The sequence below is a fragment of the Dromiciops gliroides genome, chromosome 4 (assembly GCF_019393635.1).
Source record: "Dromiciops gliroides isolate mDroGli1 chromosome 4, mDroGli1.pri, whole genome shotgun sequence".
In the NCBI taxonomy this organism is placed as follows: domain Eukaryota; kingdom Metazoa; phylum Chordata; class Mammalia; order Microbiotheria; family Microbiotheriidae; genus Dromiciops; species Dromiciops gliroides.
Window position 1 is genome coordinate 372,768,235 of NC_057864.1, and position 15,310 is coordinate 372,783,544.

Below are 15,310 nucleotides of genomic sequence, written 5' to 3' on the forward strand. Positions count from 1 at the left end.
TGCAGCCAGTCCTCATAAATTATTCTGATTACCTGAATAATTGGGGGACTTAAGCAAATCAAGGTATACATTTTCACATTCAATAATCAAATCCACAAGTTTTTTCAATACTATGGGACACAGGTCATTCAGGTACTCTCTTTACTTCTCCACTTTTCCTTACCTATGATAATAACAAACAGCTAACCTTTTGTTTTGCGATGTTTTGTATATATATAATCCCACTTTGGTCTTACAACAACCCCATGAGAGAGAGAGAGAGAGATGTTTTATTATCCCCATTTTACAGGTGAGGAAACTGAGGCTGAGAGAGTTTAAATGATTTGCTCAGAGCCACACAGCTAGGAAGTGTCTGAGGCAGGATCTGAATTCATATCTTAGGGAATTTAAGTCCAACACATCCCATTGTGCTACTTTACTGTCCATCAAGATAAATATATCTTGATTTTAAATTCCCTGTTCACCAGTTTGGGTCTATCTGCCCTTGTCCTAAGATCATTATTTTTTTCAGGGAAAAGAACCACATTAAGATTTGCAGGGGGCAGCTAGGTGGCACAGTGGATAAAGCACAAGCCTTGGATTGAGGAAGACCTGAGTTCAAATCCAACCTCAGACACTTGACACTAGCTGTGTGACCTTGGGCAAGTCACTTAATTCTCATTGCCCCAGGAAAAAAAAAGAAAAGAAAGAGAAAGATTTGCATAGTTGGGCCTCCTCTCCACCACCTTGATATTGTCCTTTTCACTCTCAGCAGTGGCTCTACCCCTTCTTTGATCTGCCTGTCACCTCTAACATAGCTTTTTTAAAAAAAATTTTTAATTTTTAAATTTTTTGCGGGGCAATGGGGGTTAAGTGACTTGCCCAGGGTCACACAGCCAATAAGTGTCAAGTGTCTGAGGACGGATTTGAACTCAGGTACTCCTGAATCCAGGGCCAGTGCTTTATCCACTGCGACACCTAGCTCCCCCAACATAGCTTTTTTTAATCTTGTGTGTTATTTTTTTTTCACTTGCATCAGTACATTTAACACTTTTGACATCATTTTTGTAGGGATCCTCCATACCGGGTTTTTATTGTTTTGCCATTGAATTTTGTTGACTCTTCAGGCATCTTCTTTTAATTTCATCTTCTGTCTTTTACAATTCTGGTGGGGTAAATGGTTTTCATATAATTCTACATCAATCTCTTTAGCCAGATCCTCCTTTCTCCCTCATTATTTGTATTTTTTTCATCAGACTTACATCCTTGAAATTATCCTTTTATCCTTGAGTCGAAGGCAATCTACTTGTACTTTTTGGTTTGGAACTCAGATCTGCTCTTTACTCCTATGTGACCTTAGTCAAGTCACAACCTCTCTGACTTTCAGCTTACTTATCCATACAAAGGCAATCAAACTAAATTATATCAGTCAATCAAGAAGTATTTGTAAATATTTATTATGTGCCAGGTACCATGGTGGACATTGTGCACAAAAGTATAACAAATGAAATGATCTCTCCTTGAAGAAACTTATGAGGTACCTTCCAACTCTAGATCAAGTGGTCCTGTGGGCTGAATTCATTAAATATTCTCTCAGGAGATCAGAAGTGTATATAGTAATATATCTCACCTTGGAGTGGTCATTTCTTCCCATGGTTCCCATCATTTCAACATCAACTGAATTTTATGATCTTTGGTCAAAATTAGATCCAGTAGCCCCCCCCTCATTGTTTCCTCCACCATTAAAGGTATGAATTTATGATTAAGTCAAGGATTTTTTCAACTATTCTACATTTATAGTAGTAGATGACCAGATAACTGAAGCTCCAATGTACTATTATCCGGCCTCCATGTCAGATATGCAATTTGTTTCCTGACCTCCTTCTGGCCAAGTGGTACAACAATATTAGTTTTCTCTTTCTCCTTTATTTGGTCCACTATGTTTTTCCTTCTTCCTTTATTTAATTAATTTACTTCCTCACGTAATTATGTTTTCTTGATATAAGACAACCTGTCATCTGACCAACAACTCCTGTGCCCCCTTATGGTTTGTTTTGGTCCTGAATTCTACTGATTTCCCCAATTTAGGACTATTACTACAAATGTCAAGTACCTCAGGTTGACCTTGTAAATTGTGGCTTGACCTGACAAAATATCTTGTCTCCTCTCTTGGATCATCACTTGGACCATGTCCTCTTTCTCTAGGAATGTCCTTTGACTCAGGCCTTGTTATAGGTTCTTGATCATTACCAGGTGTCATTCTCATCATCTCCCTTAGGGGAGAGGGATTCAGCTAGTAAGTGGAGTTCACAGGTGTCTTGTTGTTCCAGGACCTTGGCTCATCCTGCTGCAGAACCTGCACACAGCATGAGGTAGGATTAGAGTAAAGCAATAATGGAAGCTATGACCAGAGCCACCTTTTATCTTCCTATCTAAGCTGTACCATATGAACTTATTCATTAATTGTTAACCCTAGTAGTTGTCATCAAGTACACAAAACACTTTTACTACCAGATCTGGGGAACCTAAGGAGAAGTTGCTCTTTTATTGTTTTTGGTATATCTAAATGTGTATTAAAATATCATGTTCTGGGGAAAAGGTTATTGAACCCTTAATATACAAAAAATCAATGTTTATCTATTCCTCTGTGTGAAAGAAGACCAATTAGAAGTTACTTGAGGAGATATACACACAGAGACATACACAGAAAGACACAAATGTTCTCTTTACATCATTCTTATTTTGTGTATAAATTTTCTGTTAGCCAGGTTTTGTTTTGTTTTTACCTATCTTTACTGGTCCAAATTCAAAACCAAAAATATTTAAGATGGCTAGTTTTAATAAAGATGAGGAAAGAAACAGAATTAACTTAAATACTATTTGACAGCAATTGAAAATTAATAAAAAATAATTATTCATATACATGCACAGCTGTTCTGCCCCCTAAATATTAACAGAAATAATAACAATAATAATAGCTAGCATTTATATAGGACTAGAGAGTAAGAGATGTTTAAAGGGCACACAGCCAAGCCATAATTCACAAAGTTAATCTGAGGCAGTTTGAAGTTTGTAGCAATGGTCCCAAATTGGAGAAGTCAGTAGAATCCAGGACGAGAACAAACCACAAGGCAGCACATGGATAGGAAGTAATAGAGCTGGAATTTTTAACCCAGGTTTTCTAACACCAAATCCCATGCTCTTTCTACATCACTGGGTCCATCTAATGTGGGACAGAGTCCAAAGACTACTCGCTGCTTAAAGAAAATCTATGAACAGAAAACCTATGTAAAGGTACCAAAATCGCGAAAGGAAAATTCTCATTTCAAAATTACTCATTTTACAGAAAGGTTTTTCATAGACATCATTTAAATCAGAATTTCTCTGTTACATTTAAGTACCTACTTATAGAACACTAATGAATTGAAAGGGCCAGGGGTGGATTTACAAGGATTGGGGAGGTGAATATTTAAGGCTAAAGTATCATTAAGGACTCCCAAATGCAGAGTAATCAGAGATGAAGAGAATACATTTTTGATATAGTAGAACTCGATGTGAAAATAGGGTTCCATTTTAAAAATTGTATTTAGTTCCATACATAATAGACTTTACTCTGTGTTTTGGGGGATTCAAAGATAGAGACATCAGTCCACTCTTGTGGAGTTTTCAGTCTAACAGATATAGATATATTTAATATAAAACCAATAAACTCATTGTAGGAACATTCTCCTAAATAATGCATACATAATATCTATCAGTTATAAGAGAATATAAAAATAAGGAAATTGGGGAAATGTACACATAAGCACACTGTCTCTTTACATCTTATTTATCTTGTATTTAAATTTTCTATTAACCAGTTGCTTTTTCTGTCCTTACTAGTCCAAAGACAAAGCCAAAATGAGATTCAAGATGACAGTTCTACTAAAGATGAGGAGAGAAAGAGCATTAATTATTAGGTCACAACAGTGGAAAATTAGTAAGAAAAATCATACATATATATATATATATAGTTTTCCTCTCCCCTATTTAGCACAGAGATCATTTAAATGGGAACTCCTATATATATTTAGGTATTTACTTATAGAACACTAATGAATTGAATGGGCTAATAGTAGCTTGACTAAGATAGGGGAAACATATATATGCATATATATATATATATACACACACATTATATCATAATATATAATAATGTATGTGCACATTATATCATAATATATAATAATGTATGTGCACATTATATCATAATATATAATAATGTATGTGCACATTATATATAATATGATATGATATGATATGATATGATATGATATGATATGATATGATATGATATGATATGATATGATATGATATGATATGATATGATATTATATAATTAATACTTAGGAGAGTACAGCTACAACAGGTTTTTTTGTAAGCCTTCATGTAAAATGCTAGCATTATTTGAAGACTTGTTATGGGCTATCACTGTGACATTCAGCCATTATCCTCTTTTTTGGCTAGTGCTTGTTACATTCTGTGACTCTGGCCAACCTTCAGAAAGTCTTGACGTCAGTGTGTTCCAAAGAACTTTTGCAATAAATGTGCTCTTGTGCTCCCGAGATGCTGACAGCATCAAAATCATCACTTGGGCCTGGAAGCTACTGCAGAGTGTATTTCTTTCTCCCTTGAGTCCTGCCAATTTTAAATGTTTGGGTCCTTGGCCAATTGTATCTTTTTCTCCTTCATATATAATTGGGAAATGTTGTTTCTCTGAACATTTAAAGTGTTTTTTCTTTGTTTAATTTTTATTATTTTCAAGTCTCCCAATTCAAGACTTAAGAGAAATCAGAGTCTTCCTCCAAAAAGAACCATCCCAAATAAGATTACTAGGGCACTATTAGGCTTTACCAAAACAGACTTGAAAAGCTGGAGAGGTTCAAAAATATGATCAAGGTGGAATAGCAATGTTGCAAATTGTTTTAGACAGAGTGTGATAATGGACAGATAGATAACTTTTTGAGCAGGAAGACCTATCAAGAGTCAGAAGACTCTTCTTAAGTTTCTAGTGACCCCAAGCAGGTAATTTAACTTCCTTAAGCCTCAATTTCTTAATCTCCAATATTATGTATTTGATGACCTTTAATGTCCTTTCCAAAGATAAATCTATGAGTCAATGAGCCTATATATTGACTGTGTCATTCTGAGCAGGTCGCTTAATCTCTCAATGACTTAGACAACCCTCTAAGATTAAAAGTTGCAAAAAAGGTACCAAATTGCATTAATAGAGGAAGTTCTCTCATTTGTGAGTTTCTCCAACTAATGAAATATAGGTCCAGTCACTATCCCCATTATGTTTCAGATAAGATTTTTCAAGATCATTTTACCCAAGTCACCATCACTTGGCTCACTGATGGCGCATCTATCTATTTACTATGGGATAATGTGGTATATCTATTTACCATGAGATATCCTTTTCTCTTCTATTCTTAGTGTTTCATTTGTAGAATCCTTTTGACTTTTTCTAGAATTTTTACATATATTAACCTTTTTTCTCACCATAACTCTACAAGGTACATAATTAAGACATAATCCTTTTCACTGAACACAGAAGACATAATGCTTGTTCACTGAGTGAGTAATTTGCCCAAGATTGTGTAGCTAGTTAGCAGAGCTGTAGCTAATACTCAGCAGGTCACAACTTGGGATATTCCAACAACTCCCACTCAAGGGTGTGCTGGTAAATGTGTAATAACCAGTTTTCTCTGGGGGGGGGAATATATATATATACACACACACACACACACACACACACACACACACACACACAACACACTTTTAAGTTTAAACTGCAATATTAACATTTAACCCATCACTTTTTACAATCTACAGAATCAGCAAAAGAATAAATCAAGCCCTGATTTATAGTGTTTGCTAACTTCCAAGGTGTAATTATTCACAATGAAAATTTAACTATTAGCTCTCCAGTTTAGTCTGAACTGGCTCCAGCATACCTTTGCTCCTCCATATGGCCATCTAGTCAAAGTAATTATTTTTTCTGGGTTAGAAAATTTATAAAGTGATCCATTGATCAGACTGCCTAAGCAATAACCTTGTTTTTCCCTCAGTGTGACTAGCCAGACATTTTGGCTTATAGTTAAGAAAGATGACATTTCTTTTTACCCACTTACCCCTTGTACAAGATTTTGGTTTTATTTTGCTGAAGGTGGAGGATGGGAGTAGCAAATTTATATTTAATTTATAGCAAAGGTGAATTGCATGCCTTTGTCACAAGGGTGGATGAGAATGTTAAAGGATGATACTTGTTTCAACTGTCATTTAGCACTTAATCTATTTGCTATCCCATCAGAAAAGGATAATCCATATTCTTTTTTTTTAATTTTTTTTTTTTTTAGTGAGGCAATTGGGGTTAAGTGACTTGCCCAGGATCACACAGCTAGTAAGTGTTAAGTGTCTGAGGTCGAATTTGAACTCAGGTACTCCTGAATCCAGGGCCGGTGCTCTATCCACTGCACCACCTAGCTGCCCCGATAATCCATATTCTTGAGATCAATTACCACAGGCTACTATTAGGGTGAGGGCTATTAGGCTTTGGGGCTATTTCATTATCGTTATATATTCTCCTCCATGAAACATTTTGTGTTGTCTAGATAATGAATACTCTGACATTTTTTCTTTTGTATCAACCTGATCCAAATTACCCTAAACCTGTCAGAAGGTCATGAGAGGACTGTATTAAAATTGAGGCACTGAGCATTGTTCTTACATAGCTTGCCCTGGGAAGGTGACATAATCTCTTTGCCCTTAATTCCTCTTCTCATCTCTTGCTAGGTACTTTCCTTTTTTAATAAATGTATGAATGAATTTAAAAGTAGTTATTAAACACTTACTATGTATGAAGAACTATCTTAAGTCCCCCTTTCTCTAGCAGTTTACATTCTAATAGATGGGCAAAAAGGGTAATGTTTCCAAAGGAGGGTTTTTGTTAATGTTGGTGGTGGGATTTTTTGCTTGTTTGCTTCCTTTTCTTTTTGCTTAGGAAGTCACAAGAATGTTGAATGGAGCCCTAGAAGATGGAGCTTATTGTTATACCCTTTCCAGTAGCAATGACTATTTATTTGATTGGAATTCTGCATTTGGAAAGCATATTTGGACAGAGTGGGAGCTTATGCACAGGTGAAATGGTAAGAAGATGGTCCTGGTAGAATATGAAGCATGGCTGGAGCTGGCTATATGATTACAAGCCATATGAATTTGCACTTAAAGGAATACACTAGTCAGGACATTAGTTCACAGGACATTGGATCCCAGGAATTCCAAACTGAGCAGATAAAGTAACCCAGAGATCATGGTATCTGGGAAGTCAATGGTCCAGAGGGCATATCATAATGATACGGTTACTATTTCCAAGAACAATTTGGAACTATGCCCAAAGGTCTATAGGATTGTGCATACCCTTTGACTCAGTAATACCACTAGTGGGTCTGTATCCCAAAGAGATCATAGAAAAAGGGGAAAGGACCCACATGCACAAAAATATTTATAGCAGCTCTCTTTGTGGTGACAAAGAATTGGAAATTGAGGGGATGCCCATCAATTGGGGAATGACTGAACAAGTTGTGATATTTTAATGTAATGGAATATTATTGTGCTGTAAGAAATAATGAGCAGGCAGATTTCAGAAAAAACCTGGAAAGACTTAAGTGGACTGATGCTGAGTGAAGTGAGAAGAACCAGGAGAACATTGTACATAGTAACAGCAACACTGTGTGATGATCAACTGTGATAGACTTGGCTCTTCTCAGCAGTGTAATGATCCAAGACAATTCCAAAGAACTCATGATAGAAAATGTTCTCCATACCCAGAAAAAAAGAATTGTGGATTCTGAATTCAGATTGAACCATACTGTTTCTACTTTTTGGCTATTTTTTTCTTTTTTGAGGTTTTTCCCTTGTGTTCTGATTCTTCTTTCACAATATGACTAATGCAGAAATAAGTTTAATGTGCTTGTGCATACATAACCTATATCAGATTGCTTTCTTTCTTGGGGGGGGAGGGAAGGGAGGGAGAAAAATTTGGAACTAAAAATCTTATGAAAACAAATGTTGAAAACTGTTTTTACATGTAAAAAATAATGATATGGTTACAGTTGAAGATGTAAAGTAGAAAGGATCAGGGAGTCAAACAAAATAAAATAAAACACAAAATGAGGCAAATAGGAAGCATCCACCACAAACATTTGCATCATGTTGATGGGTCTAAAGAAAGGGCATTAAAAAGGAGTGTTTCTAAATACCATAATTAGAAGCAACATGATATAGTAGAAACAAGGTTCAGATCCAAGATCTGCCACCTTCTATTTGAGTCATTTAAATTACTTTATATCAGTTTCTTCATTTTTTACAAATGAGGAGGCAGGACTATATGACCTTCTGAAGTCCTAGCTATAAATCTACAATCCTATAATGAGGAAAAAAAACTACTGTTGGCAGCTATGGAATCACTCTTTGTTAATGAAATTCAAAGTCAAGGAAAATTATCCTTAGATTATGTAGAAATCTGCCCAAATGTGGTCCATAAATGGACTGTGTTCTTTGGTGCTTATGCAGATGTTTTGGCTCCCAGACCTTCAAGCTGTGAGCATTGCTATAGAGAAGTCCCAGAGCTGAAATGGATAGATTCTGTACCAGAATTCACAAATTTGGTGACTTTGTTGAAGCTGACATTGAGATTTCTGGTAAGAGAGGCTTTAAGATAGTTCAATGTGAACTCTATGCGAAAGAAGGGTGAAAGGCACAGCTGAGTATGGAAGGGTGGCAGGCACAGCTGAGTATGTACCACTGAAGTTTGAACTGCCAGGACTGTGTGGGCACTGTGCTTCCCACTACTGATGAGGAGAATAGCTCAAAAATCCCCCAATTCCCAGATGAACTATGGAATTCTTGCCACCAACCTTATCTTACTTGAAGTTCATCTTGGAAAAAAAGAGGAGGAAGAGACAGGTATCTGTTCTCTTGGCTCCTGGTTCAAAGCAACCACTGCTTCTGTTGTTGGCTTCCTGAGATCCTTTGAATTCTGATGTGTGCCCATGCATCTGATAAATGCAAAATAGGGGGGCTGCCCAAATCCTGTGAAGTACAGGGAGGATAAAAATTCAGAGGAGGTCTTTGTTCCTTTAAAAGACATAGAAGACATTATCCCTATTCAGTAAATAAGGAGAGAGGAGAGGGAGGAGTTGAAAAGAACCCATTTGTATTCCTGTAAACAGGAGAGCATAGAAACATAAACTATAATTATATCCCCTAGACCAAACAGAGAAAAACCCTTGAAGCAAACATCAGCACAGAGAGATTTATTCCTCACTCAGGGTGAGGGTGACAGAATTTCTTTGAGCTCTGAAGCTGCTAAGTCTGGGTGCTACTTTCTACTTTGACTCCCATATGCTGAGGGCTACAGTTACTACTGCTTTAGCCTAGGGAAGTTTGGTTTCAATTCCCTATAGCCAGTCACCAGCTGGGAATTCTACCAGTATCTACAAAGGTATATAGCCCAAATCCTTGCCTCATTTGTAATATAGTCATGACTTATACTTACAAACTCACCCCAGCCATTTTTATACCTAGGTACTGTTCTACTCATTGTTACCCCTGAAGAGTCTTTTCTGCTACAAACAGGACGCTCTTTCCTCTTTTGATTAAAGTGCAAAGGCAGCGGGGGTGGGGGAGCACAATTCAATATTAATTTTACAGAAGTTCCAGATTCAAAAAAATCTCAAAAATCAGCAGATTCATTCTGAGAACCTTGATCTCCGTGAATGAGTTCAGGCAGTGGTAACTGAAAATATAGGCAATCTTGTCAGAATATTCTTGTTGTGATTTTTATTACATTTAGAGTTTGTTCCTTTTCAACAGAATTGAAAATGAAAGAACAGGATATAAAAGAACTTTCAGGTAACAAACATTTTTGGGTACCTAGCCTGTGTGGGTTGGAAAAAGGAGGAGGGTAATGAAGTTGAGAAGAGGCAGGAAAAGGGAGCTAGGGAAAGAAAGGGAGGGAATCGAAAAAGAGAATGAAGAGTTCCTATGCCTAAGGAATTCACAATCTAATGCATGCACAAAATAGCATAATGATTATGGAACATTATCAGCAACTGGAAAATGACAGAGTGTAAATTAAATATGTAAGTGGGAAGAGGGGAATATGGAATAAAGCAGTAACGAAATTGGTGTAGGAACATTCTGGAAAGGCTTCCTGAGCCATGGAGCCAGGACTTGAAGGTAGTGATGAGCATGGTGGGTAAAAAGCAAGTTGGGCAGAAGTCATGCAGAGGATGGCAAGAAGAATGATTTGCCTAAAGCGAAGTAACAAGGGAAGAGACTGGATACATATATTATAGTAAGGTAATGAATGGAGCATCTTAGATGACAGGTCCAGTAATGTGACCTAAAGCAGAGCCATTATAGGTTCTTCAACAGAAAAGGGACAGGGCACTCAAACTTATGTTTAAAGAAAATTATTTTTTAGGGGCAGCTAGGTGGTATAGTGGATAGATCACTGGCCCTGGATTCAGGAGGACCTGAGTTCAAATCTAGCCTCAAACACTTAACAACTACTAGCTGTATGACCCTGGGCAAGTCACTTAACCCCAACTGTCTCACCAAAAAAAAAAGAAAAAGAAAGAATATTATTATTTTTTGACAATGCTTCTACCCCCCATCATCAGATCATTTTTTATCAGCTGCTCTGCTTGTATCTGACTCCACAAAACAACACACTCCCCACCACTCTCAAGTAACCCCTGTCCCCTTCCCCCAGTACACCCTTCTTTTTCAGCTTCCTTTTGTAGATTGTCTTCACCCATTGGATTGCAAGCTCCTTAAGGGAGGGACTGTCTCTTTTTCCTATTTGTTTTTTGTGGGGCAATGAGGGTTACATGACTTGCCCAGGGTCACAGAGCTAGTAAGTGTCAAGTGTCTGAGGCTATATTTGAACTCAGGTCCTCCTAAATCCAGAGCCAATGCTTTATCCATCTTTTTCTTATTTGTAACCCCAGCACTTGGCAGTGCCTGGAACATTGCAGGTGCTTAATAAATATTTATTGAATTTAATTGACATGAGTAGGATGCATGGACATGGAATGAGGCACTGACTAAATTCTGATCAGAATGCAGACTTTCCTCACAATAACGCCATTAAGTGAAGAGTTCAAGTATTGTTATGTTCACGTTATCCATGAAGAGACTGAGGCCTGGTGACTTGCCCAGGGTCACACAAGTAAGTGTTAGAGCTCCAAATCAAAGCCGGGTCTTTTAATTATCAGGGCTTTGACTGCCACATTGCCTCTGGTAACTATTTCAAGTCTGGTTTTTTTTCGGCCTTTTTCAGCCAATAGTTATTAGTCATAGGTGATGTCATCTGTCAACATGAATGGCACTGTTCTTATTCAAGGGGTGGGCCCTTTTAAATCCCCAAATTAATGTGATTTTAAAAAACGGGACCAAAATTAATAAAGTTGAATATTGTTATTACAAAGTTTAGAAGCAGTGAACAAAAATCCATACTAGCCATCATTTTCTTTAATGTATGAATTTTCTTCAGAGGAAGCTTTAACATCCAAAAATATAACATTGAAATTTAAGGTATGACATGGAAAGAGTTGATCTTATGCCTCTTGATATCCTGCAACTTTTTTCAGTTGCCCCTTGGGTAAATGTGGAGCAGACAAAATGTCTGGGGAAAATAATGATTTAGCACCTTGCTTTAGGTGCTAAAAAAGTAGGTGGCATGATTCTTGCCACAAGTAGAGATGATAGGAATAAGGTACACTCATCAAATTGACAAAAATAATTAAAAGTAATAAAATTCATTGCTGGTGGCAATGTGAAGAAACAAGTCTACTTTTTCATTATTGATGGAATTGCACTTGGGAAGTTTTTTATTTTATACTTTTAATTAAATTTTATTTTTTTCAAACAAAAACCTGCCTTATCTCCTGCCTATTCCCTCACACTGAAAAAACAAAAATAACAACAAAACAACAACAGCAAAAAAAAAACCCCAACAACCCTGTAACAAACATATATAATCAAGTAAAGTAAATTTACACACTGGCCATGTTTTTAAAAAAAACCACACACCTCAATTTTTACTCTGAGTCTATCACTTCTTTATGAAGAAATAGGTAGCTTTTTTCATCATTAGTTCTCTGGAATCATGATTGAGCATTGCATTTATCAGAGTTCCTATGTCTTTCAGAGTTGTTTGTTGTTGCAGTATTGCTATTGTATAAATTGTTTGACTGGTTCTGCTTGATTCACTCTGCATTGGTTCGTACAAGTCTTTCCAGATTTCTCTAAAACCATCCTCATTTCTTACAGCACAATAGGACATATAATATCTTTTTGGAGGACAATCTGGCAGTATACATTAAATTTACAAGAAATAAACAGCTTGAGCGACAGCTACCGGAACGAACAGGCCGAAGGAGATGGTGGAAATTGCGACTATGTGGTAGGCGGGATTTCTCTTGGAAGGGACAACTGTGAGCCCACCATCGGCTCTGGGTAACCGTAATTTTCTCGCCACCTGGACTCTAAGAACGTGAGTCCCTCGGGAGATGGCGTATGCCGAACGGTCTCCAGCGGACAAGGACAGGTTCATCTGCATTTATCCTGCATATTTAAATAACAAGAAGACAATTGCAGAGGGAAGGCGGATCCCAATTGACAAAGCTGTTGAGAATCCTACAGCTACAGAGATCCAAGATGTATGCCTTGCAGTTGGACTTAATGTGCACATTGAGAAAAATAAAATGTACTCCAGAGAGTGGAACCGTGATTTACAATATAGGGGCAGAGTACGGGTTCAGCTAAAACAGGAAGATGGCAGCTTATGTCTTGTACAGTTCCCGTCACGTAAGTCAGTAATGTTGTATGCAGCTGAAATGATACCCAAACTAAAAACAAGGACACAAAAAACAGGAGGTGGTGACCAAAGTCTTCAACAAGGAGAGGGAGGTAAAAAAGGAAAAGGGAAAAAGAAGAAGTGAGCCAGTATCACCTGATTGCTGAATATGTCAGTCCTACAAAAGAGAAGAATGAACATTGATGATTTGCTCCTGAAGTGAATGATGAAAAAGGAAACTGAAGAAGTTGTATGATTTGTTACCTTCACTTAACTGGAACATGTATGTTTGTGCCTCTCAACTTCAACAGAACAGTCAACCAACTTGAGTTCAAGAAATAAAAAAATTGGCATTGGAAAGTGGCAACTAGTCTTTATATAGCACAAAGCCAGCAGAAGTCTTCTGCAGACCAGCACTGAATTGTTGGAGGACTATGTATGTATTGTTATAAATTTAAAAGTCATTACTCAGTGGACTACACAACTTTTAAGTCATTTGCTTTTCTGTGTTGTTTGTCACACTATACATGTCTTAGGTTAGGAAAAAAGTTACCTTTTTTGAATATATTCTGTTTGAATTAAACAGATTCACCCACCTTTAATTTACAGTCTGCTCAACTTTTGTTAATGTTTAAGTTCATGCAATAAAGGATTTGAAATTGAAAAAAAAAAAAAAGAAATAAACATGCCTTTTCACCCTCTAATCTCATTGTTGGTCATTTGTCCTGACAATATTATAAAAAACAAACAAACAAAAAAAGAGCTATCTGTTCAAAGATTTTCAGGATAGAACTATATGAATTTTTTTTTAATGGAGTAACCTACATGTCCACCAATAGAGGAACAACTAAATTTAGAGACACTGATATAATGAAATACTCTAATGAAATTAAAGTGGACAAGTCTGAAAATGACTAGAATGACCTTTATGAAATAATGCAAAGCAAAAAAGATAGAACCAAAAGAATGGAATATATATTAACCACAACAATATAAAGTGAATTAAAATGAGTAGACAAGAAATCACTGAAAAAAATTCTGATACTTCGTGCCATGGGAATAATTATTTTGAATGTTAAAATTTATTAAGCAAGTTTAAAAAGTTGGCACAGTGGATAGAGCACTTGACTTGGAATCCAAAAGAGTCATCTTCACAAGTTCAAATCTGGCCTGACAGTTACTAGCTGTGTGACCCTGGGCTTGTCACTTAATCCTGTTTGCCTCAATTCCTCATCTGTAAAATGAGCTGGAGAAGGTAATGGCAAAGAGTTCCAGTATCTTTGCCAAGAAAATCCCAAATGGGTCATGAAGAGTCAGACATAACTAAAATAACTAAACAACAATAATGATTTATATTGATATTTAGTGCTATTTTTAATTTTAAAAATTAACAAAAAAAGAGAAAAGGGTGAGAATGAAGAAGGAAAAGGAGAGGAGAGGAGAGGAGGAGAGGAGAGGAGAGGAGAGGAGAGGAGAGGAGAGGAGAGGAGAGAGGAGAGGAGAGGAGAGGAGAGGAGAGGAGAGGAGAGGAGAGGAGAGGAGAGGAGAAAAAGAAGTATCATTTAAACCAGGCTACCCATCTATGCAATGAGTCAGTGGCAGTGGTGGAGGAAGGTGGTGACAGGAGTATGCTGGTAATATTTAACAAATGGCTGTCTGAAAAAATGAAAATGTACCCAGGGCATGTTTTTAAGTTTAATCTGAATTAATACATTTTCTTCATCACTTTCTTAAGTCTCGGCAATCAACAAAACAATAAATCAAGCCCTAATTTATAATGTTTGCTGATTCTTGTGGTATAAATGCTCACACTGAAAATTTAACAATTGGCTTTAGAGTTTATTTGAGCAGGCCCCAGCACACCCCCCCAATGGTAAGATTGTTCAATTAATGACTCCTATTTCCTCCATTCCCCTTGACCCTCTTGACCCCTGTTCTGGGGTTTGCTTCTAGGATGTCAAAGATCAGTTTCCTAATGATATGGGGGGTTGGGACATACTGAGGAATTGAGGGACTATTAAAGTTTACCCTGGCCAACTAGATATCAGTAGGGACATACCTAAGAAGTTAGGGGAGATTAAATTCTATAGCAGGAAAGTCAGTTAGGCATGGCTCCTACCTGAACTAGAAGACAGAGATAACTCCAGAGGTCAGGACTATCATTCCAAAAGAAATACCCCCCTGACTCTCAGGAATCTTTCTCCACCCCACCCCCAAAGGGAACTTTCCATTGTCAGGTGGTCACCCCCTCTATCTATAAAAGCTTTGGTCTTTCTTCCATTCCACGAGAAAGATGTCTCTAAGCCATCTCCTGCCCTCTAAGCACGCAAATAAAAGACCATCTTTCTTTATTCCCCTGTGACACTAATATACCTATTTCTGTTGAATCCACAATTTCCTCCCCTCTTAAGGGCAATAATTATT

The 15,310-nt window shown here is 37.1% G+C and overlaps 1 protein-coding gene across 1 annotated transcript; it reads left to right on the forward strand.

Moving 5' to 3' along the window:
- Nucleotides 1-12,503: 12,503 nt before the first annotated feature.
- On the forward strand, nt 12,504-13,072 carry LOC122752876 (signal recognition particle 19 kDa protein). The gene has a single exon (XM_043999820.1). The coding sequence runs from the start codon at nt 12,600-12,602 to the stop codon at nt 13,029-13,031; it is 432 nt and encodes a 143-aa protein (XP_043855755.1). The 5' UTR covers nt 12,504-12,599; the 3' UTR covers nt 13,032-13,072.
- Nucleotides 13,073-15,310: the final 2,238 nt, after the last annotated feature.